This window comes from Pseudophryne corroboree, chromosome 4, assembly GCF_028390025.1.
Source record: "Pseudophryne corroboree isolate aPseCor3 chromosome 4, aPseCor3.hap2, whole genome shotgun sequence".
NCBI lineage: Eukaryota > Metazoa > Chordata > Amphibia > Anura > Myobatrachidae > Pseudophryne > Pseudophryne corroboree.
In genome coordinates, this window is record NC_086447.1 from 373,265,354 (window position 1) to 373,290,841 (window position 25,488).

Consider the following 25,488-nt stretch of genomic DNA (forward strand, 5'->3'; position numbering starts at 1 on the left):
ATCAGTTACTTAAATAGCGCACACATATTCCGCAGCGCTCTCACAGATAATACATAACCCTCCAGATGAGCATGTGACTACGTTATAAACAGTTAGATGTAGCCGCTCAAAAAGGATTAGGATATATATCCGGATGCTTACTGGTATTCCCACTGTGCACGTGGACCCTTAGATAAGTAAAGTGCACATAAACTAGAAAAGTATTGCTGCACACTTTCTTGTGACAGAAAATTCCTAACACCACCCCTGCTCCTCTAGTGGGGAAGTGTTGTAGAACAGCAGAAAAAAAAAATTCCTTGACAAAGAACCAGGAAATGGAGTTAAAATGGTGTCCAGCCATGTGCTTAGTGCCATGTGCTTTCACCATATGTTAAGCATAAGAAAAAATAAACAATATTGAGCATTTTCCATTTACAGTAATATTAGTTACAACAGATCAGGCATACATTACATATTACCGCCTATATACATATGTAGTATACTTCCTATACTACAATATCCATAGTGAATCCCTATGCATATTTTAGTTCTAACATAATATGCATATTCTTGATAACATTGCACCTCGTGCTGCGGTATAATCATCCCACCTTGTGTCCCGCGATCTCCCTGTGCAGCCGTAGTGCTGTTCCCTTCTCCCACCGCCATAGCTAGCAGAGGAGAGCCGGAGAGCAGCGGGGGACGGATGTAGAAGGCCAGCGGCGGCAGCCTGTCTGTCCGCGGCTGGGCTGAATAGCGGGCAGCGGGAGTGCACTGTGATCAGTGTGTTCCCGCTGAGATAATCATCCTGCGGCCAGAGCACCGGGCGGACAGTTAGGCACGGGCGTCTAGGTAGCGGCGGCCAGCGGGGAGCGGGGAACATGAAGCGGGCGGCCAGCAGGGTTTATGTAGCGGCGTCCCGCGGGGTCTGTAGCGGCGGCCAGCGGGGAGCATGGAGCGGGCGGCCAGCGGCGGAAGACCACGCTCCCAGCACCTGCTGTGTGTCTGGGAGCGTGCAGTACTGGGGGAGTACACTAACCTTGCGGAAGCTGTGGAAGCTAACCGCACGATGCAGTCTCTCCTTCGTCTTGTGGCAGCAGCGCTGAAAGCGCCTGTGAAAAACATTACGACTCCTCTGAAATCTCCTCCACCCAGCTGGAGGAGATGGCCGCTCAATCCTGGACCCTCACTTCTCTGTAAGTGGGGAAAGGACCGCATGCTGCCTGGCTGACACGGCCGTGCTTTTCCTGCAAGCGCCCACGTGTCAGCAGCGGCTGGAGGCAGTACAATTCCGGACCCACACTTCTTAGTAAGTGGGGAAGGTATTGTCTGTAAAATCAATCAAAAATGAATAAAAAGTAAAATCAAACGTGAGCTTTCAGCTCATGATGTGCTTCCTTGAGGCACATAAAAACACTGAAGGTCCTGGGAGTATGGAGGAGGGAAGTGGAGGGTTGCTCATTTAAATATTTAAATGTGCCTTCCTTTGCTACGCACCGTCCATATCCCAAGAGTACTCCAGTGACCCCTAGTGGATGAAAAAGAAATCCCTGCTTTCTGCGACAGACGTATCCTCAGGCGCATATGTAGATGAGAACCCGACCACTTGTCCAGGAGATCCAACTGGAAGGACCAAGCATGAAACCTTCTGAATTGCAGAGCTTCGTAAGAGGCAACCATCTTCCCCAGAAGATGAATGCACTGATGAATCGATACCCTGGTTTGGCTTCAGGACATCCCGAACCATTGATTGTATCACCAACGCTTTTTCCACCGGTAGAAACACCCTCTGCATTTGCGTGTCGAGGATCATCCCCAGGAAAGACAATCTCCTTGTCAGTTCCAAATCTGACTTTGGAAGGTTCAGTGTCCAACCATGGACCCTGAGCAGATGAGTCGTGATAGCAATGGACTGCAACAGCTTCTCCCTGGATGACTCCTTTATCAGCAGATCGTCCAGTTATGGAATTATATTCACTCCCTGTCTGCGGAGAACCATCATCTCTGCCATCACCTTGGTGAACACCCTCAGCGCCGTGGGGAGACCGAATGGCAGTGTCTGAAACGGATAGTAACTGTAACAGTGCAAACCTGAGATAAGCCTGGTGCTGTGGTCAAATCGGAATGTGGAGATACGCATCCTTGATTTCCAGGGATACCAGAAACTCCCCCTCCTCCAGACCCGAGATCACCGCTCTCAGAGACTCCATTTTGAATTTGAACTGCCTTAGATAAGGGTTTAGTGATTTCAAGTTCAAAAATGGTCTGACCGAACCATCCGGTTTCGGTACCACGAAAAGGTTTGAATAGTAATTCACGTTGTGCATATGAGGTGAAATTGGAACAATGACCTCTGACTTTTCCAATTTTTGGATAGCTTCCAGTAGGAAAGTTCTGTCTGTCAGTAAAGCTGGCAAGCCTGATTTGAAGAATCGGTGAGGTGGGGTTTCTTGAAACTAGAGTTTGTACCCCTGGGACACAATATCCTGTACCAAGGGATCCAGGCCGAACAACACCCAGACGTGGCTGAAACGTCCGAGTCTCGCCCCCAGCAGCACGTCCTCCAGGCTGCAGGGCCCACCGTCATGCTGAGGAATTTGAGGTGCCAGAAGCAGGCTTCTGGTCCTGGGAGCCTGCTGGTGCAGGCTTTTTGTATTTTGCCCACGCATCTCTAAAGAAGGTGGTAGGAGGCTTGGACTTTTTTGTCTTAGCGGTCCGAAAGGACTGCGATGCAGACAAAGAAAAGGGTTTCTTCGTAGAAGGCGTAGCGGAGGTAAGAAAAGGTGACTTACCCGCAGTTGCCGTGGAAATCCACGCATCCAATGCTTCCCCAAATAGAGCCTGACCTGTGTAGGGTAGGTTCTCCACACTTCTCCTGGATTCCGCGTATGCAGACCATTGGCGTAGCCAGAGTCCCCTGCGAGCTGAGATAGACATGGAAGATATTCTTGCAGTCAGCGTACCCAGGTCCTTCATGGATTCCACCATGAACCCCCCAAATCCTCTAGTAACGAGCCTGACCACTTTACTATAGTTTTAGAGATCCATGCGCAGGCAATAGTAGGCCTCAGCGCCACCACTGAAACAGTGTATATGGATTTGAGCGTAATGTCAATCTTACGATCAGCCGGTTCTTTTAACGCGGTAGATCCAGGGACAGGTAAAACCACCTTTTTCGACAGTCTGGAAACAGATGCGTCAACAATGGGTTGGTTTTCCCACCTGAATACTTTTGGGAATCTGGAATTTTTTCTCCAGGTTTTCCCAGGATTTAAATAAAGTGTTTAATTGTCTAGACGCAGGGAAGGTTAGCGAGGCTTTCTTATTGTCTGTGAAGTAAGCCTCCTCAATCTGCTCAGGTGTTGTGTCAGTAATATTTAACATATCTAATGGCCTCAATCATTAGCTGCACCCCTTTTGCAAGGGATGCCGCCCCCCTCAGCACCTCCCCATCACCGTCTGCCGTGTCAGAGTCGGTATCCGTTTCATCTTGCATAATTTGGGCAAGTGCACGTTTCTGTGGGTGTATGCTATGGGATTTTGATGGAATAGGAACAGAACCTGACCAAACTGCCATAGAGTTGCTTGGAGGGACAGCTCTCCCTGCCAGCGTCTCTGTACAGGATCTGCAGGCAGGAAAATGGCGCTGAACGCTGCTGGGTCCGCTCTGAGGAGAAGCTCCGCCCTCTGAACATGGTGCTGCTTCCCGCTCTTCATTTCTTTATACTGGCTTGAGGGATTGTGCTGGCAGCGTTACCGAGGTCCCCGACAGCCTTGGTGACCCAGTGTAGGGTATAGGCGCTGGCTCAGGGCGCCCCCTCACAGCACTATGTACATTTGAGCCTCCGGAGAGCAGGTAATACTGCGCTCCCACACTGTTGCCGCCATCTTAACACCGGCTCCCCACTTGCTATGGGGGGCCGGTGACTCAATCGCAACCGGAATCTTCTGGCACTGTTAGGGGGTGGTGGCAGTGCTGCGGGAGTGAGCGGTCGCCTGGGGCGGCTAACAATCATCACCCTCAGGAGCTCAGTGTCCTGTCAGCGGAGCCAGCACAACCAGTTGAAGAAATTTAAAGAGCACTGGCTCCTTTGGACCCCATCTATACCCCATCGTACTAATTCCCCAATATCCCTTATGGATGCTAGAGAAATAGCTCTTATCACTTCAGAACTCCAGATAATATAAAGATGCGGGTTGGCAAGCATGGAAGAATGTAATAATAAGATTTTACTTACCGGTAAATCTATTTCTCGTAGTCTGTAGTGGATGCTGGGGACTCCGTAAGGACCATGGGGAATAGACGGGCTCCGCAGGAGACATGGGCACTTTAAAAAAGAATTTAGATTCTGGTGTGCTCTGGCTCCTCCCTCTATGTCCCTCCTCCAGACCTCAGTTAGAGAAACTGTGCCCGGAAGAGCTGACAGTACAAGGAAAGGATTTTGGAAATCCAGGGCAAGACTCATACCAGCCACACCAATCACACCGTATAACTTGTGATAAACTTACCCAGTCAACAGTATGAACAACAACAGAGCATCAGTTCAACCCGGATGCAACAATAACATAGCCCTTATTGCAGCAATAACTATATATAAGTATTGCAGAAGAAGTCCGCACTTGGGACGGGCGCCCAGCATCCACTACGGACTACGAGAAACAGATTTACCGGTAAGTAAAATCTTATTTTCTCTAACGTCCTAGTGGATGCTGGGGACTCCGTAAGGACCATGGGGATTATACCAAAGCTCCCAAACGGGCGGGAGAGTGTGGATGACTCTGCAGCACCGAATGAGCAAACACAAGGTCTTCCTCAGCCAGGATATCAAACTTGTAGAACTTTGCAAAAAAGTGTTTGAACCTGACCAAGTAGCCGCTCGGCACAGCTGTAATGCCGAGACCCCTCGGGCAGCCGCCCAAGAAGAGCCCACCTTCCTAGTGGAATGGGCATAAACTGATTTTGGCAGCGGCAATCCAGCCGACGAATGAGCCTGCTGAATCGTATTACAGATCCAGCGAGCAACAGTCTGCTTTGAAGCAGGAGCACCAAGCTTGTTGGAAGCATACAGGATAAACAAAGATTCTGTTTTCCTGACCCTAGCCGTTCTGGCTACATAAACCTTCAAAGCCCTGACCACATCAAGTAACTCGGAATACTCCAAGTCAGTAGTAGCCACAGGCACCACAATAGGTTGGTTCATATGAAAGGATGAAACCACTTTTGGCAGAAATTGTGGACGGGTCCGCAATTCTGCTCTATCCGCATGGAAAACCAGAAAGGGGCTTTTATGTGACAAAGCCGCTAATTCTGACACACGCCTAGCCGAAGCCAATGCTAGTAGCATGACCACCTTCCACGTGAGATATTTCAATTCCACCGTTTTGAGTGGTTCAAACCAGTAGGATTTCAGGAAACTCACCACGTTAAGATCCCAAGGTGCCACCGGGGGCACAAAAGGGGGCTGAATACACAGCACTCCCTTCACAAACGTCTAAACTTCAGGTAGAGAAGCCAGCTCTTTTTGAAAGAAAATGGATAGGGCCGAAATCTGGACCTTAATGGAACCCAATTTTAGGCCCAAAGTCACTCCTGACTGTAGGAAGTGAAGGAAACGGCCCAGCTGGAATTCCTCCGTAGGGGCATTCCTGGCCTCACACCAAGCAACATACTTTCGCCATATACGGTGATAATGTTGAGCCGTCACGTCCTTCCTAGCCTTTATAAGCGTAGGAATGACCTCATCTGGAATGCCTTTTTCCGCTAGGATCCGGCGTTCAACCGCCATGCCGTCAAACGCAGCCGCGGTAAGTCTTGGAACAGACAGGGCCCTTGTTGCAACAAGTCCTGTGTTAGAGGCCACGGGTCCTCTGTGAGCATTTCTTGCAGATCTGGATACCAAGTCCTCCTTCGCCAATCCGGAACAATGAGTATTGTTCTCACACCTCTTTTTCTTATGAGTATGAGAGGAAGAGGAGGAAATACATAGACCGACTGGAACACCCACGGTGTCACCAGTGCGTCCACAGCTATCGCCTGAGGGTCCCTTGACCTGGCGCAATACCTCTGTAGCTTTTTGTTGAGGCGGGATGCCATCATGTCCACCTGTGGCAGTTCCCACCGACTAGCAATCTGCGTGAAGACTTCTTGATGAAGTCCCCACTCTCCCGGGTGGAGGTCGTGCCTGCTGAGGAAGTCTGCTTCCCAGTTGTCCACTCTCAAGATGAACACTGACGGTGCGCTTACGTGATTCTCCGCCCAGCGAAGAATTCTGGTGGCTTCTGACTGAATCAGAACCGGTTGGTTGCGAAGCAGGGTCTCCGCTTGACGTAGGGCGTTGTATACGGCCCTTAGTTCCAGGATGTTGATGTGAAGGCAAGTCTCCTGACTTGACCACAGACCTTGTAAATTTTTTCCCTGTGTGACTGCTCCCCACCCTTGGAGGCTTGCATCCGTGGTCACCAGGACCCAGTCCTGAATGCCGAATCTGCAGCCCTCGAGAAAGTGAGCACTCTGCAGCCACCACAGGAGAAACACCCTGGCCCTGGGGGATAGGGTGATTAACCGATGCATCTGAAGATGTGATCCGGACCACTTGTCCAGTAAGTCCCATTGAAAGGTCCACGCATGGAACCTGCCGAAGGGAATGGCCTCGTATGATGTCACCATCCTTCCCAGGACTCGAGTGCAGTGATGCACTGACACCTGTTTTGGTTTTAATAGGTTCCTGACCAGTGTCATGAGCTCCTGAGCTCTCTCTATCGGGAGATAAACCCTTTTCTGGTCTGTGTCTAGAATCATGCCTAGGAAAGGCAGACAAGCCGTAGGAACCAACTGCGACTTTGGAATATTTAGAATCCAGCCGTGTTGCCGTTACACTTCTAGAGAAAGTGCTACGCTGATCAGCAACTGCTCTCTTGATCCCGCTTTTATGAGGAGATCGTCCAAGTATGGGATAATTGCGACCCCTTGCTTCCGCAGTAGTACCATCATTTACGCCATTACCTTGGTAAATATTTTCGATGCCGTGGAGAGACCAAATGGCAACGTCTGAAATTGGTAATGACAATCCTGTACCACAAATCTGAGGTACGCCTAATGAGGTGAATAAATGAGGACATGAAGGTATGCCTCCCTTATGTCCAGACACACCATAAAATCCCCCTCTTCCAGGCTTGCGACGACCGCTCTCAGCGATTCCATCTTGAACTTGAACCTTTTCAGGTAAATGTTCAGGGATTTTAAATTCAATATGGGTCTGACCGAACCGTCCGGTTTCGGGACTACAACATGGTCGAATAATAACCCCCTCCTTGTTGAAGGAGGGGAACCTTGACCACCACCTGTTGAAGATACAATTTGCGAATTGCAGTTAACACTATTTCCCTCTCGTGGGGGGAAGCCGGCAGGGCCGTCGGTGAGGGGGCATCTCCTCGAAGTCCAGCTTGTAACCCTGAGACACTATCTATTGCCCAGGGATCCAATAGGGAGTGAACCCACTTGTGGCTGAAATTTCAAAGACGTGCCCCCACCGGGCCTAGCTCCGCCTGTGGAGCCCCAGCAACATGCAGTGGATTTTGTAGAGGCCGGGGAGGACTTCTGTTCCTGGGAACTAGCTGTGTTGTGCAGCTTCTTTCCTCTGCCCCTGCCTCTGGCAAGAAAGGACGCACCTCGCACTTTCTTGTTTCTTTGTGATCGAAAGGCTGCATTTGATAATGTCGTGCTTTCCTAGGCTGTGCAGGAATATAAGGCAAAAGATCAGAATTACCAGCTATAGCTGTGGAGACCAGGTCCGAGATCCCTTCTCCACACAATCCTCAACCTTCCATATGCCTCTTAAGTCGGCATCACCTGTCCATTGCATATTCTACAGGACATGTCAAGCAGAAATCGACATAGCGTTGACTCTAGAACCCAGTAGACTAATGTCTCTTTGGGCATGTTTTTATATATATATATATATATATATATATATATCTATATATATATCTATATATATCTCTCTCTAAGACAGCATCTTTTATCTATCTATATCTATCTATCTATCTCTATATATATATATATATATATATATCTCTAAGACAGCATCTTTTATCTATCTATCTATATCTATCTATATCTATCTATATATCTATCTATATATCTATCTATATATCTATCTATATATCTATATATCTATATATATATCTATATATATCTATCTATCTATCTATCTATATATATATCTATATATCTATATATCTATATATCTATATATCTATATATCTATATATATATATATATATATATATATATATATATATACACACACACACACACACACACATACTAGGGTCTCAATCTCTGCTGATAAGGTACCTGTCCACGCTGCTATAGCGCTATAAACCCATGCCGACACAATCGCCGGTCTGAATAGTGTACCAGAATGTGCACGCTATCTGCAGGATCCCTGAGGATAGCTGTTAAGTCAGCGCTACCTTTTGGGCAAACGTGACACCCTAGGGGAAGATTCCCATCGTATCCTGGCCCTAGTAGGGAAAGGATACTCCCTGAGAATTCTTTGTGGGAAACTGCAGTCTCTTGTCTGGAGATTCCCGCTTTTTTTCATCATGAGAGGAGGGAAATTTACCTCAGCTTTCTTCCCCTTAAATATGTGTACCCTTGTGTCAGGGACAGATGAGTCATCAGTGATATGCAAAACATTTTTTATTACAATAATCATATATTGAATACTTTCCTGCCATTTTGGCTGTAACTTTGCATTATCGTAGTCGACACTGGAGTCAGACTCCGTGTCGATATCAGTGTCTATTATTTTGGATAGTGAGCATTGAGAGACTCTGAAGGTCTCTGCGACATAGGGACACACATGGGTAGATTTCCTGTCTGTTCTCTAATCTTTTGTGCAATAAATTCACCTTAGCACGTAATTACACATATCCAAACAGGTGTCGGCGTTGTCGACGGAGACACCCCTAACACACACATTTGCTCCATCTCCTCCTTAGTGGAGCCTTTTACCTCAGACATGTCGACACACACGTACCGACACACCACACACTCAGGGAATGCTCATCTGAAGACAATTCCCCCACAAGGCCCTTTGGAGAGAGTATGCCAGCACACACCCCACCGCTATTAACCCAGGAATAACACAGTAACTTAATGTTAACCCAGTATCTGCTGTTTATATTGATTTTTGCGCCTAATTATGTGCCCCCCCCCCCCCCCTCTCTTTTTACCCTCTTCTACCGTGTAACTGCAGGGGAGAGGCTGGGGAGCTTCCTCTCAGCGGTGCTGTGGAGAAAAAACATGGCGCTGGTGAGTGCTGAGGAAGAAGCCCCGCCCCCTCGACAGCAGGCTTCTGTCCCGCTTAAATATACATTTTCTTGGCGGGGGCTCATACATATATACAGCGCCCAACTGTATATATGTGTACTTTTGCCAAAAGAGGTCCATATGCTGCCCAGGGCGCCCCCCCCCTGCGCCCTTACAGTGCCCGGAGTATGTGAGGTGTGTTTGGAGCAATGGCGCACAGCTGCAGTGCTGTGCGTTACCTCATGTGAAGAACGGAGTCTTCTGCCGCCGATTTCTCAGTCTTCTTGCTTCTCATACTCACCCGGCTTCTGTCTTCCGGCTCTGCGAGGGGGACGGCGGCGCGGCTCTGGGATCGGACGACGAGGGTGAGATCCTGTGTAAGATCCCTCTGGAGCTAATGGTGTCCAGTAGCCTAAGAAGCAGGACCTAGCTTCAGAGAGTAGGGCTGCTTCTCTCCCCTCTGTACCACGATGCAGGGAGTCTGTTGCCAGCAGAGCTCCCTGAAAATAAAAAACCTAATAAAATACTTTCTTACAGCAAGCTCAGGAGAGCTCACTGAACAGCACCCAGCTCGTCTGGGCACAGATTCAAACTGAGGTCTGGAGGAGGGACATTGAGGGAGGAGCCAGAGCACACCAGAATCTAAATTCCTTCTTAAAGTGCCCATGTCTCCTGCGGAGCCCGTCTATTCCCCATGGTCCTTACGGAGTCCCCAGCATCCACTAGGAAGTTAGAGAAAGTACAGTACCCCCACCACCTGCTACAATGGAGAGCAAGGAATAGAATGAATTTAGCTATAGAAGTACACTGATTCCCTTGCCTAAACCAGCTAAGTGGGAAAATAATATTCCTCCACAGGCTTTGAAAAGCCTGTAATTTACAAAGAACAAAAAAGTCACATTTAATTTTGTTTTTTGTACAAACATACAATTCCTGCTACTAGCAAACATAATACAAAGACAGCACCAAGTGTAGGTAGGACTAAACACTGAACTGCTCGGTGGCTACTACATAATGTCTACTTAGAGAACAGTGAGATACTTACTTGGGGGCTGGTCAAGTTTCACAACAAGTGCCTGCAGAGCATATAGAGCCTGTAGCTCCTTTGCCTCATTATTAAGGTATTTTTGAAGCAGCTTAGCTCTGGTGTGGATCACGTTGACATCTACTCTATAAGGATTCTCAACTATGAAAAGAAAAGCAAGCATTAAATAGCAGTCAAAGGAGATTGCAGCCAAACACAGGACGTGTTGCATATCCCGACAAAACAAGCTCTATAACAAGCTCCAATACTTACAGATAATGGCAGAGTGGCACACAGAACTCATTAGTGCTCGGACAAAGGTGTTGGATGACAACTGCACGTCGGTTAAGCTGGCCTGTGAGGAAATAATGAAGATGTGCAACATTAATGAAATCTAAAAAATTGCCTAACTTAGTTACCAGCACATTGATTGTTTTGCTTTCTTACTTCAATCCAGTCAAATATCTGCTGGTTACTACTATTCTCTTTCAAGAGTCTTGTGAGCACTTTGTCCAGCTCTGCTGGGGAAAGGTCCTTTTTACTGGGTGACTCAGTCTCCTCTCCCAGTGTGTACTCAAGTTTCTGCAAAGAGAAAACACAAGGCATTCTAACACCATGCAAGAGACAACAGAGACACCATGCAAGAGACAACAGAGGGAACAAGTCAGTGGATTAATGTTCTTACATTCTCACTGATAAACTTGTTCACATCCTGGTCTTTTGACAGGAACTCTTTCCAGCTGAGTCCAGATTCTTGCCAGAGGGCACCAGCTTTCTTGTGAGACTGCAAAAGAAAAAGTGGTGATGATTTGAGCAGTCTGTAATGGTGTGAATCATAGGGTCGACCAAACTTAGGTAGACAGTCATTAGGTCACTAATTAGGACACTATTGGTCGACAGTGAATAGGTCGACAACTGAAAAGGTCGACACGGTCTTTAGGCCGCCATGGGAAAATGTCGACATGAGGGTTTTAAAAAAAATAAAACAATTGGTGTTGTTTTTTTCGTAAAGTTACCGGGAACCATAATTAGTGCACTGTGTTCGCTCGCCATGCTTCAGGCGCTCACCACAGGTCACTATTCCCAATCATAGTCCACGTGTATCGTAAATTATGAAAAAGTTGTTTTTTTTAAATGCGAAAAACTCATGTCTACCTATATACCATGTTGACCAATAGTGGTCAACCTAATGACTGTCGAAATAAGTGGGGTCGACTTAGAGACCGGATACCGTCTGTAACAGTTCACCGCCAAGAATATACACTCTGCCCCCTAAAGGCACACAACACTCACCATTCCTTTACACTGCAAGCCTAAGATCTCTATTAGCAAGATGCCAGCTTTTCCACCTGGAACCAATGGCTTAGTCAACTCTCTAAAAAATAAGGAAAAGGATTAGACTTCAGGGTAATACGTGAGTCGGAAACCATTACCTGACTATCCAAAACACAAGCCAAGTTAGCCTAGAATCTCAGTGAGACCACTTGGCAGTGTCATTACCTGCATAGTTCTCCCATGGGAATCCCTTCCTCTAACAACACAGGACTGATCAGCTCAGCCAAATATAGCCAGATGTGAGGGATGTCAATCTCCATATCTTCAGCCACCTCAAGTACTTCCAAAACTCTGGGATTTAAGTGGATATTAAATTAGCAAATGTATAGGGTGCATAGTGTTTTACATTTTTCAGTCATCATTCCATACTCTGCTCTCATCCAATCACACACAATTTATCAATGAAGAGAACTACAGCGGCACTCCGTTCCACAGAAGCCACATGCAGTACACATACAAGCTTAGTATACCTGCTATTATGCCACTCAGTAATATAGTACACTCAAATACTAAGGAACATAAGATGTGAAAGTCCAACACAAACAATGGTTACAAAAGTGTTAGCCGAGACAATGTAGCTTTGCCTTGTAGTTACCCTTTGTAATACTGCTCCTTGGGTAGTGTGCCATTCTTGACTAGTGTGTACAGAAGGAGTCCCATGTGCTCGCGGGCAATAGTACTCCTCTCCAATGTGGACTCTATGCCATTCCGCACGAAGACGAATAGCATTGTGGCGCTATTGAGCTCCTGCACGCACTGCAGGGCTTCCTGTAGTGATGACAGACTGTTAGAGGAATGGAGGACCAAAGCACAGAAACATCACCTGTGAATCCCAACCTCACCTTCATATCATTAATGTGTAGGTACTCCTCAATAATTGATCTAGATTTCTTCTCTAACTCTTCCTCAGACATAGAAGAGTTTGAGACCGCAGCTGTAGGAGCAGCTGGTGTTGGGGTCTCACGCTTGACTGTAAAAGGCAAAAAGAATATATTAGTAGTAATACCACTTAGGGTACGAGATGTAATGCAGATCAGACTGGAGAACAATATAAAGGTGGATACATTCCACATACGAGTGCACTTACTGCTTTCTTTGCTGTGATCCCTTGGCTCAGTCATACTTGCCACTTTTCTCACAGCTTCCTGTGGAATCAGAGCTTCTCTTTCTCTGCTGCGGTCATCTGTCTCCTTGCTGTAACTCCTCTTTGTAAGCACAGCACGAGCACGTTCTGAGCGGTCAGACCGCTCAAAAAGATCCCCTTTGTCAAATCTTTCACTTCTGTCAAAGCGGTCTCCTCTGTCTTTCTCTGAGCGTTCACGACTTGAGCTACCTCTGCAACGGTGGAGGAGAAAGATTACACATGGTACAGAAGTTCCTTCCAATAAATGTTGCAAAAATCAGCAGTAAAAAGATTCTTAATAAATCAGGAAGTTTCTAATCATCCTAGGACAAGTCTGCTTAGGATCAGAGAATCCTAATCAACAATATCCATTCAAAAGTTTCCAATTAAGAGAAAAAGCTAAGTAGAGGTGTAAACCTAATTTTCAGCATTTTTGGATCTGGTTTGCAGGTTAGAAGTGGATAACAGGTTACACTACCTACAGTATTTTATCATTTGAACAGCATTCTTCACTAGCACTGCCGCAAATACTGTAGGTATGCAGGTCGTTTTTTTGAACAATCACATTTAGTAAAGTGCTGGAACATAGAAAAAGCTCCAAATAGACCACTCCAGTCACAATAAATAATCATTTTAAGTCCTTCCTAGCTGGATAGTTATCTGGGATCTTCGCTGACCAGAGCTCCTCTGTAAATACAAATGAGCAAATCTTGCGCTGGGTGTCAAGCGAATGTAGATGGATAAGAACCTTATATTCTGTTAGGCATCCCTTTTGTGGAATAGAGGAAAGGTGTATCGATATATAGTCAATATGAGAGAGTGCCATTGATAGAACATTGGTATATAAACCTATTTACCTGCTGATCAGATAAGCAAAACCACTTGCATCAGCAGAAGAATAATTTATATTGTTTTAGCTATACAAAAAAAAAAAAAAACCTTGCTACCAATAGTGATAAGTCCACGTACCTCTGCACAGCTCGTCTAGCATCTTGACTCTCTGAAGACGCAGCTTGCTGCAGAGCAGAAAACCTATTAAGAGTGCTGGTGGCCGGCCGCCCAGTCTCTGGTGCTGGAGAATAAACAGAACACCTCATGTACAAGCGAAGGTTTTTCACACTGAAGCAAAACCACCATAGAATGCAACATACCTGACTCAGCGGGCTTTGCTCCAGTTCCTCCACTGCTGCCTTTACCCCAACTCAAACGGCCTCCAGGTGCCAGCAGCTGGTTAGAATCTATAGCACCAAGCTGCAAGAATGAGACATGGAACCACAATTCAGCACACATTTGAAATAAAATAGGCCTGTCCAAACAAATGACTTCTTATACATACTACATATACGCATATTGTGTTAATTACCCACACACCTTAGTTATTTTAGTGATCCTACTGGTGTCAATAGGACGGCTTCCCTTGCTAATGGGCACAGTATTCCAACCATCGTCCGTTGGTTGACTACCACGTCCACCAGTGGGACGCCCTGGTGGCTCTCGTCTCTTGTCTTGTTTAGACATTAACTGTTGAACCTTGACCTGTTCCCGTTGTTTTTCCATCTCTGCCTCCTTATGGATTTGATCTATAGTCTTAGGACCTGCATCTGCACGACGAGGTATCCAGTTGCACTTTAGTAGGAAAGAAAAGAAAAATTAATAAACTTACAATATACAAATATGTACATATTATTTCAAACACTTAAAGAGGTTATAGGACACTTAAAACAACTGAAGTTTCCATGGAGCTTACAGGTATCTAGTCAGGGAGGTATATGGAAAGTGTCAAAGTTCTTGTCACTATGCTCTATTCCCCAATTTTCCAAGTGAATGCTAAAGAAAGCAGTATTTAAGGATAATGGTCTTACCAATCGTAGATCTATGAGGTCCTGTAGCATGAAGCGGATACGAGAGGATGTTTTTCTTTCTTTAATTATTTTGTCCATTTGATTAAAATACTGATCCATTCGAGGCTGTAAGTGAAAGATGTGAGAAAGTAAGAGACTGAACAGGGAAACCAGGGGTGATGCTACACTATAGACACAAGACTGTGTGCTATACAAGATGAAAAGAAATGAAACTGACATTAGGATGACAGAGAGCTTATGTTACAGAGAGACTCAGTTTCAAATAACAGACAAACAAGTAAGGAGATGGGAGGTGACGTGTGATGGTTAGGCTTGATGCAAGACAGTAAAATTCTGACCTTGGCCCTTTCAAAGTCCAAGTCCTTCCCAATTGTGGACAGCAGTCGGCACAAACACTCCAAAGACTCCTCGTCATGGTTCTTTAATAACTTTACTACACAATCATGCATAATGGCTTCGGTCAGCATTTTCAATTTGAAAAGCTCTCCAATGAACTTAATGTTTCCGAGGGACCTGCGCCTAGCACTATCCCTGGCTTCTACAAGCTCGTCATTCAGGCGTGACTTTTCTTCTGGCTTCAGAGACAAAATAAAATAGGATTTTAGGCATTAATAAGGGCCCCAATACGAAAAGGTGCATAGATATTGCAATATTACTGGAATTTGGCAGAAATTTACAAAAACCACACAAGATCCATACCGTAGAAGCAGCATCCATCTCTTTCTGCTTCTTTTCGAAAATCTCATCATCATCTTTGTCCTTTTCAAACTCCTTCTGGCAGCGGTTCAATAGCAGCTTGCGGAAGTTGACTGTCACTCCCGGCTTTTCTGTAGTTGAGACTTTAAGCTGAAAGAAAAAAAACCAAGCAAATAAATGTTATCCACCGTAGTGAGAGTTTAAAATGTATACTAAAGTCTAAATATATACACACCAATTGTATGCTTTACTATAAAATATTATATATATATAAAAATAAATAAATAAATGGGGGGGGGGGGGGGGGGTGCATGTTAAGAACATGCTAAAAATGACAATATTTCTTCGGATTTCAGTATAATTTCCAGATGCTAGGTAGGTTAATGTGATTTTTATACAGGTATTCATTCCATTTCTTTGAATCCATTAGGGACATTGGAACCTGGGTATATAAAGGGGTACATTTACTAAGGTGGGAGTATTTAGAACTGGCTATGTTGCTCATAGCAACCAGATTCTCCTTAACATTTATCTAGCTTCTTCTAGAAGATAATAGATAGATTTTTAGAACTGGTGGTGATGCCCATAGCAACCAATCAGATTCTCACACCTTAGTAAATTTACCCCTTGGGGGTGTATGCAATTAGTTCAGATTACATTTCGGAGCTAATTAATTCACCTCACTCGTATTCATTTAAAGCAGTTTTCTGCTGTTTTGAAGGCATTTTCATCAATGCCTTTTCACCTTCCTTTATTAAGTGAAAAGGAATTGGCGAAAAATGCCTCAATATTGGCGAAAGTGGGCCGCATTTTTGACGAAAAACAAGTGGAATCGCTGATCCACGTGTTTTCCGCCGCTGGCACATTTTTCGCCTAGCCGAAAATATTGCACGGGGCGACTCTCCAGTCATGGGGAGGGGGGTTTGGGAAGGAGTCTCCAGTAACTTTGGTAACTAACAGAAATAAGGGGTCTATTAACTAAGACTTGGATGGAAATAATAAGATTTTACTCACCGGTAAATCTATTTCTCGTAGTCCGTAGTGGATGCTGGGGACTCCGTAAGGACCATGGGGATTAGCGGCTCCGCAGGAGACTGGGCACAACTAAAGAAAGCTTTAGGAGTACCTGGTGTGCACTGGCTCCTCCCACTAAGACCCTCCTCCAGACCTCAGTTAGGATACTGTGCCCGAAAGAGCTGACACAATAAGGAAGGATTTTGAATCCCGGGTAAGACTCATACCAGCCACACCAATCACACCGTATAACTCGTGATACTATACCCAGTTAACAGTATGATAACAACTGAGCCTCTCAACAGATGGCTCAACAATAACCCTTTAGTTAGGCAATAACTATATACAAGTATTGCAGACAATCCGCACTTGGGATGGGTGCCCAGCATCCACTACGGACTACGAGAAATAGATTTACCGGTGAGTAAAATCTTATTTTCTCTAACGTCCTAAGTGGATGCTGGGGACTCCGTAAGGACCATGGGGATTATACCAAAGCTCCCAAACAGGCGGGAGAGTGCGGATGACTCTGCAGCACCGAATGAGCAAACTCTAGGTCCTCCTCAGCCAGGGTATCAAACTTGTAGACTCTTGCAAGAGTGTTTGACCCCGACCAAGTAACAGCTCGGCAAATTTGTAAAGCCGAGACCCATCGGGCAGCCGCCCAAGAAGAGCCCACTTTCCTCGTGGAATGGGCTTCTACAGATTTAGGGTGCGGCAGTCCAGCCGCAGAATGTGCAAGTTGAATCATGCTACAGATCCAGCGAGCAATAGTCTGCTTAGAAGCAGGAGCACCCAGCTTGTTGGGTGCATACAGGATAAATAGCGAGTCAGTCTTTCTTACTCCAGCCGTCCTGGAAACATATATTTTTCAGGGCCCTGACTACGTCCAGAAACTTGGAATCCTCCAAGTCCCAAGTAGCCGCAGGCACCACAATAGGTTGGTTCACATGAAAAACTGATACCACCTTAGGAAGGAATTGGGAACGAGTCCTCAATTCCGCCTTATCCATATAAAATACAGATAAGGGCTTTTGCATGACAAAGCCGCCAATTCTGATACACGCCTGGCCGACGCCAAGGCCCACAGCATGACCACTTTCCACGTGAGGTATTGTAGCTCCACGGATTTAAGTGGTTCAACTCAATGCGACTTCAGGAAATCCAACACTACGTTGAGATCCCACGGTGCCACTGGAGGCACAAACGGGGGCTGACTATGCAGCACTCCCTTAACAAAAGTCTGAACTTCAAGCAGTGAAGCCAGTTCTATTTTGGAAGAAAATCGATAGAGCCGAAATCTGGACCTTAATGGAACCCAATTTTAGGCCCATAGTCACCTCTGACTTGTAGGAAGTGCAGAAATCGACCTAGCTGAAATTCCTCCTTTTGGGGCCTTACTGGCCTCACAGCACGCAACATATTTCCGCCATATGCGGTGATAATGGTTTGCGGTTACTTCTTTCCTAGCTTTAAATAGCGTAGGGATAACTTCCTCCGGAATGCCCTTTTCCTTCAGGATCCGGCGTTCAACCGCCATGCCGTCAAACGCAGCCGCAGTACGTCTTGGAACAGACAGGCCCCCTGCTGCAGCAGGTCCTGTCTGAGCGGCAGAGGCCATGGGTCCTCTGAGATCATTCTTGGAGTTCTGGTAACAAGCTCTTCTTGGCCAACCCGGAACAATGAGTATAGTTCTTACTCCTCTCCTTCTTATTATTCTCATTACCCTGGGAATGAGAGGCAGAGAAGGGAACACATACACCGACTGGTATACCCACGGTGTTACCAGAGCGTCCACAGCTATCGCCTGAGGGTCTCTTGACCTGGCGCAATATCTTTGTAGCTTTTTGTTGAGGCGGGACGCCATCATGTCCACCTGTGGCCTTTCCCAACGGTGTACAATCATTTGGAAGACTTCTGGATGAAGTCCCCACTCTCCCGGGTGGAGGTCGTGTCTGCTGAGAAAGTCTGCTTCTCAGTTGTCCACTCCGGGAATGAACACTGCTGACAGTGCTAACACATGATTTTCCGCCCATCGGAGAATCCTTGTGGCTTCTGCCATCGCCATCCTGCTTCTTGTGCCGCCCTGTCGGTTTCCCTGAGCGACCGCCGTGATGTTGTCTGACTGGATCAGCACCGGCCGGTGTTGAAGCAGGGGTCTAGCCTGACTTAGGGCATTGTAAATGGCCCATAGTTCCAGAACATTTATGTGTAGGGAAGTCTCCTGACTTTTCCATAGGCCTTGGAAGTTTCTTCCCTGTGTGACTGCCCCCCAGCCTTGAAGGCTGGCCTCCGTGGTCACCAGGACCCAGTCCTGTATGCCGAATCTGCGGCCCCCTAGAAGATGAGCACTCTGCAGTCACCACCACAGCGACACCCTGGCCCTTGGAGACAGGGTTATCCGCCGATGCATCTGAAGATGCGACCCGGACCACTTGTCCAACAGATCCCACTGGAAGATCCTTGCATGGGACCTGGCGAATGTAATTTCTTCGTAAGAAGCTACCATCTTTCCCAAGGCTCGCGTGCATTGATGCACCGACACCTGTATTTGTATTAGGAGGTCTCCGTCTAGAGACGCCAACTCCTTGGACTTCTCCTCCGGGAGAAACCCTTTTTATCCTGTTCTGTGTCCAGAACCATACCCAGGAACAGTAGACGCGTCGTAGGAACGAGCTGCGACTTTGGAATATTCAGAATCCAGCCGTGCTGTTGTAGCACTTCCCGAGATAGTGCTACTCCGACGAACAACTGCTCCCTGGACCTCGCCTTTATAAGGAGATCGTCCTAGTACGGGATAAGTACTTCGGCCATTACCTTGGTAAATACCCTCGGTGCCGGGGACAGACCAACGGCAACGTCTGGAATTGGTAATGACAATCCTGTACCACAATTTTGAGGTACACCTGGTGAAGAGGTTAAATAGGGACATGCAGGTAAGCATCCTTGATGTCCAGTGATACCCTGAAATTCTCCAGGCTTGCAATAATCGCCCTGAGCGATTCCATTTTGAACTTGAACCTTCGTATATAAGTGTTCAAGGATTCCAATTTTAGAATGGGTCTCACCGAACAGTCTGGTTTCGGTACCACAACATTTTGGAATAGTAACCCCGGCCTTGTTGAAGGAGGGGTACCTTGATTTCACCTGCTGGAAGTACAGCTTGTGAATTGCCGCCAGTACTACCTTTCTCCGAGGGCAGCAGGCAAGGCTGATGTGAGCCCCAGCGTCATGCGGTGGACTCAGAGGAAGCGAGGGAAGATTTTTGATCCTGGGAACTGGCTGCCTGGAGCAGCTTTTTCCTTCTTCCCTTGTCTCTGTGCAGAAAGGAAGCGCCTTTGACCCGCTTGCTTTTCTGAAGCCGAAAGGACTGTACCTGAAAATACGGTGCTTTCTTAGGCTTTTGTGAGGAAACCTGAGGTAAAATTTATTCTTCCCAGCTGTTGCTGTGGATACGAGGTCCCAGAGACCATCCCCAAACAATTCCTCACCCTTATAAGGCAGAATCTCCATGTGCCTTTTAAAGGCAGCATCACCTGTCCACTGCCGGGTTTCTAATACCCTCCTGGCAGAATGGACATTGCATTAATTCTGGATGCCAGCCGGTAAATATCCCTCTGTGCATCCTTCCTATATAAGACGACGTCTTTAAAATGCTCTATGTTAGCAAAATATTATCCCTGTCTAGGGTATTAATAACATCTGACAGGGTATCAGACCACGCTGCAGCAGCACTATTTTGCTGAGGCAATTGCAGGTCTCAGTATAGAACCTGAGTGTGTGTATATACAGACTTCAGGATAGCCTCCTGCTTTTTATCAGCAGGCTCCTTCAAGGTGGCCGTATCCTAAGACGGCAGTGCCACCTTTTTTGACAAACGTGTGAGCGCCTTATCCACCCTAGGGGATATCTCCCAGCGTGACCTATCCTCTGGCGGTAAAGGGTACGCCATCAGTAACTGTTTAGAAATTACCAGTTTCTTATCGGGGGAACCCACGCTTCTTTACACACTTCATTCATTCATCTGATGGGGGAACAAAACACTGGCTGCTTTTTCTCCCCAAAAATAAAACCCCTTTTATGTGGTACTTGGGTTCATGTCAGAAATGCGTAACACATTTTTCATTGCAGAGATCATGTAACGGATGTTCCTAGTGGATTGTGTATATGTCTCAACCTCGTCGACACTGGAGTCAGACTCCGTGTCGACATCTGTGTCTGCCATCTGAGGTAACGGGCGTTTTTTGAGCCCCTGATGGCCCTTGAGACGCCTGGGCAGGCGCGGGCTGAGAAGCCGGCTGTCCCACAGCTGCTACGTCATCCAGCCTTTTATGTAAGGAGTTGACATTGTCGGTTAATACCTTCCACCTATCCATCCACTCTGGTGTCGGCCCCACAGGGGGCGACATCCCATTTATCGGCCTCTGCTCCGCCTCCACGTAACCTTCCTCATCCAACATGTCGACACAGCCGTACCGACACACCGCGCACACACACAGGGAATGCTCTGACTGAGGACAGGACCCCACAAAGTCCTTTGGGGGGACAGAGAGAGAGTATGCCAGCACACACCAGAGCGCTATATAATGCAGGGATTAACACTATAACTGAGTGATTTTTCCCCCCAATAGCTGCTTGTATACATATATTGCGCCTAAATTTAGTGCCCCCCCCCCCCCCCTCTCTTTTTAACCCTTTGAGCCTGAAAACTACAGGGGAGAGCCTGGGGAGCTGTCTTCCAGCTGCACTGTGAAGAAAAAATGGCGCCAGTGTGGGAGATGGCCCCGCCCCTTTTTCGGCGGACTTTCTCCCGCTTTTTCTGGAATACTGGCAGGGGTAATTATACATCTATATAGCCTCTAGGACTATATATGATGTAGATTTGCCAGCCAAGGTGTCATATATTGCCCTCAGGGCGCCGCCCCCCCCCCCCCCCCCAGCGCCCTGCACCCATCAGTGACCGGAGTGTGAGGTGTACATGAGGAGCAATGGCGCACAGATGCAGTGCTGTGCGCTACCTTGGTGAAGACCGAAGTCTTCTGCCGCCGATTTTCCGGACCTCCTCTTGCTCTGTAAGGGGGACGGCGGCGCGGCTCCGGGAACGAACACCAAGGTCGGGTCCTGCGGTCGATCCCTCTGGAGCTAATGGTGTCCAGTAGCCTAAGAAGCCCAAACTACCACCTGTTAGGTAGGTTCGCTTCTTCTCCCCTTAGTCCCTCGCTGCAGTGAGTCTGTTGCCAGCAGATCTCACTGTAAAATAAAAAACCTAAATATACTTTCTTTCTAGGAGCTCAGGAGAGCCCCTAGTGTGCATCCAGCTCAGCCGGGCACTAGAATCTAACTGAGGTCTGGAGGAGGGTCTTAGTGGGAGGAGCCAGTGCACACCAGGTAGTCCTAAAGCTTTCTTTAGTTGTGCCCAGTCTCCTGCGGAGCCGCTAATCCCCATGGTCCTTACGGAGTCCCCAGCATCCACTTAGGACGTTAGAGAAAAATCAGACGTAGGTCAAGTCCCAGCCAATCGGCTCCTGTTATTTTTCAAACCCAGCCTGTGACATGGCAGTTAGGAGCCGATTGGCTGGTACTTTATCTACTTTATCTCCGTTGGATTTATCTTCATTCAAGGCATAGTAAATAGACCCCTAAAACATAAATAGATGGGTGCAGGGTATCTGTCAATAGATTCCGTGCAAATAATTTAATATGAATGAAAAAAAATAAGAATTTACTTACCGATAATTCTATTTCTCGTAGTCCGTAGTGGATGCTGGGGACTCCGTCAGGACCATGGGGAATAGCGGCTCCGCAGGAGACAGGGCACAAAAGTAAAAGCTTTAGGATCAGGTGGTGTGCACTGGCTCCTCCCCCTATGACCCTCCTCCAAGCCTCAGTTAGGATACTGTGCCCGGACGAGCGTACACAATAAGGAAGGATTTTGAATCCCGGGTAAGACTCATACCAGCCACACCAATCACACTGTACAACCTGTGATCTGAACCCAGTTAACAGCATGATAACAGCGGAGCCTCTGAAAAGATGGCTCACAACAATAATAACCCGATTTTTGTAACAATAACTATGTACAAGTATTGCAGACAATCCGCACTTGGGATGGGCGCCCAGCATCCACTACGGACTACGAGAAATAGAATTATCGGTAAGTAAATTCTTATTTTCTCTGACGTCCTAAGTGGATGCTGGGGACTCCGTCAGGACCATGGGGATTATACCAAAGCTCCCAAACGGGCGGGAGAGTGCGGATGACTCTGCAGCACCGAATGAGAGAACTCCAGGTCCTCCTCAGCCAGGGTGTGCCCCTGACCAAGTAGCAGCTCGGCAAAGTTGTAAAGCCGAGACCCCTCGGGCAGCCGCCCAAGATGAGCCCACCTTCCTTGTGGAATGGGCATTTACATATTTTGGCTGTGGCAGGCCTGCCACAGAATGTGCAAGCTGAATTGTACTACACATCCAACTAGCAATCGTCTGCTTAGAAGCAAGAGCACCCAGTTTTTTGGGTGCCTACAGGATAACAGCAAGTCAGTTTTCCTGACTCCAGCCGTCCTGGAACCTATATTTTCAGGGCCCTGACAACATCCAGCAACTTGGAGTCCTCCAAGTCCCTAGTAGCCGCAGGTACCACAATAAGCTGGTGCAGGTGAAACGCTGACACCACCTTAGGGAGAAACTGGGGACGAGTCCGCAGCTCTGCCCTGTCCGAATGGACAATCAGATATGGGCTTTGTGAGACAAAGCCGCCAATTCTGACACTCGCCTGGCCGAGGCCAGGGCCAACAGTATGGTCACTTTCCATGTGAGATATTTCAAATCCACAGATTTGAGCGGTTTAAACCAATGTGATTTGAGGAATCCCAGAACTACGTTGAGATCCCACAGTGCCACTGGAGGCACAAAAGGGGGTTGTATATGCAGTACTCCCTTGACAAACTTCTGGACTTCAGGAACTGAAGCCAATCTTTTCTGGAAGAAAATTTACAGGGCCGAAATTTGAACCCTAATGGACCCCAATTTGAGGCCCATAGACACTCCTGTTTGCAGGAAATGCAGGAATCGACCGAGTTGAATTTTCTTCGTGGGGCCTTCCTGGCCTCACACCATGCAACATATTTTCGCCACATGTGGTGATAATGTTGTGCGGTCACCTCCTTCCTGGCTTTGACCAGGGTAGGAATGACCTCTTCCGGAATGCCTTTTTCCCTTAGGATCCGGCGTTCCACCGCCATGCCGTCAAACGCAGCCGCGGTAAGTCTTGGAACAGACATGGTACTTGCTGAAGCAAGTCCCTTCTTAGCGGCAGAGGCCATGAGTCCTCTGTGAGCATTTCTTGAAGTTCCGGGTACCAAGTCCTTCTTGGCCAATCCGGAGCCACGAGTATAGTTCTTACTCCTCTACGTCTTATAATTCTCAGTACCTTGGGTATGAGAAGCAGATGAGGGAACACATACACCGACTGGTACACCCACGGTGTTACCAGAACGTCCACAGCTATTGCCTGAGGGTCTCTTGACCTGGCGCAATACCTGTCCAGTTTTTTGTTCAGGCGGGACGCCATCATGTCCACCTTTGGTCTTTCCCAACGGTTCACAATCATGTGGAAGACTTCCCGATGAAGTCCCCACTCTCCCGGGTGGAGGTCGTGCCTGCTGAGGAAGTCTGCTTCCCAGTTTTCCACTCCCGGAATGAACACTGCTGACAGTGTTATCACATGATTTTCCGCCCAGCGAAGAATCCTTGCAGTTTCTGCCATTGCCCTCCTGCTTCTTGTGCCGCCCTGTCTGTTTACGTGGGCGACTGTCGTGATGTTGTCCCACTGGATCAATACCGGCTGACCTTGAAGCAGAGGTCTTGCTAAGCTTAGAGCATTGTAAATTGCCCATAGCTCCAGTATATTTATGTGGAGAGAAGTCTCCAGACTATATCACACTCCCTGGAAATTTTTTCCCTGTGTGACTGCTCCCCAGCCTCTCAGGCTGGCATCCGTGGTCACCAGGACCCAGTCCTGAATGCCGAATCTGCGGCCCTTTAATAGATGAGCACTCTGCAGCCACCGCAGAAGAAACACCCTTGTCCTTGGAGACAGGGTTATCCGCTGATGCATCTGAAAATGCGATCCGGACCATTTTTCCAGCAGATCCCACTGAAAAGTTCTTGCGTGAAATCTGCCGAATGGAATCGCTTCGTAAGAAGCTACCATTTTTCCCAGGACCCTTGTGCAATGATGCACTGACACTTTTCCTGGTTTTAGGAGGTTCCTGACTAGCTCGGATAACTCCCTGGCTTTCTTCTCCGGGAGAAACACCCTTTTCTGGACTGTGTCCAGAATCATCCCTAGGAACAGCAGACGTGTCGTCGGAAACAGCTGCGATTTTGGAATATTTAGAATCCACCCATGCTGTCGTAGAACTACTTGAGATAGTGCTACTCCGACCTCCAACTGTTCTCTGGACCTTGCCCTTATCAGGAGATCGTCCATTTTCTTTGAAGAAGAATCATCATTTCGGTCATTACCTTGGTAAAGACCCGGGGTGCCGTGGACAATCCAAACGGCAGCGTCTGAAACTGATAGTGACAGTTTTGTACCACGAACCTGAGGTACCCTTGGTGAGAAGGGCAAATTGGGACATGGAGGTAAGCATCCCTGATGTCCAGGGACACCATATAGTCCCCTTCTTCCTGGTTCGCTATCACTGCTCTGAGTGACTCCATCTTGATTTGAACCTTTGTATGTAAGTGTTCAAATATTTCAGATTTAGAATAGGTCTCACCGAGCCGTCTGGCTTCAGTACCACGATATAGTGTGGAATAATACTCCTTTCCTTGTTGTAGGAGGGGTACTTTGATTATCACCTGCTGGGAATACAGCTTGTGAATTGTTTCCAATACTGCCTCCCTGTCGGAGGGAGACGTTGGTAAAGCAGACTTCAGGAACCTGCGAGGGGGAGACGTCTCGAATTTCCAATCTGTACCCCTGGGATACTACTTGTAGGCTCCAGGGGTCCACTTGCGAGTGAGCCCACTGCGTGCTGAAACTCTTGAGACGACCCCCCACCGCACCTGAGTCCGCTTGTACGGCCCCAGCGTCATGCTGAGGACTTGGTAGAAGCGGTGGAGGGCTTCTGTTCCT

The 25,488-nt window shown here is 47.3% G+C and overlaps 1 protein-coding gene across 10 annotated transcripts in view; it reads right to left on the reverse strand.

Annotated features, from left to right (window-relative positions):
• Positions 1-25,488, reverse strand: part of EIF4G1 (eukaryotic translation initiation factor 4 gamma 1) — a 214,652-nt gene that overhangs the window by 11,307 nt on the left and 177,857 nt on the right. For all 10 annotated transcript variants that reach the window (XM_063916617.1, XM_063916616.1, XM_063916615.1 and 7 more), the window contains 15 exons: positions 15,339-15,485; positions 14,978-15,214; positions 14,640-14,744; positions 14,149-14,403; positions 13,929-14,028; positions 13,747-13,849; positions 12,742-12,989; positions 12,497-12,624; positions 12,250-12,422; positions 11,820-11,945; positions 11,613-11,694; positions 11,005-11,103; positions 10,767-10,901; positions 10,593-10,674; positions 10,341-10,481 (listed from right to left, as the gene is read on the reverse strand). In XM_063916617.1, the coding sequence (XP_063772687.1) occupies positions 10,341-10,481; positions 10,593-10,674; positions 10,767-10,901; positions 11,005-11,103; positions 11,613-11,694; positions 11,820-11,945; positions 12,250-12,422; positions 12,497-12,624; positions 12,742-12,989; positions 13,747-13,849; positions 13,929-14,028; positions 14,149-14,403; positions 14,640-14,744; positions 14,978-15,214; positions 15,339-15,485 (2,161 nt within the window). The remainder of the gene's footprint in view (positions 1-10,340; positions 10,482-10,592; positions 10,675-10,766; positions 10,902-11,004; positions 11,104-11,612; positions 11,695-11,819; positions 11,946-12,249; positions 12,423-12,496; positions 12,625-12,741; positions 12,990-13,746; positions 13,850-13,928; positions 14,029-14,148; positions 14,404-14,639; positions 14,745-14,977; positions 15,215-15,338; positions 15,486-25,488) is intronic.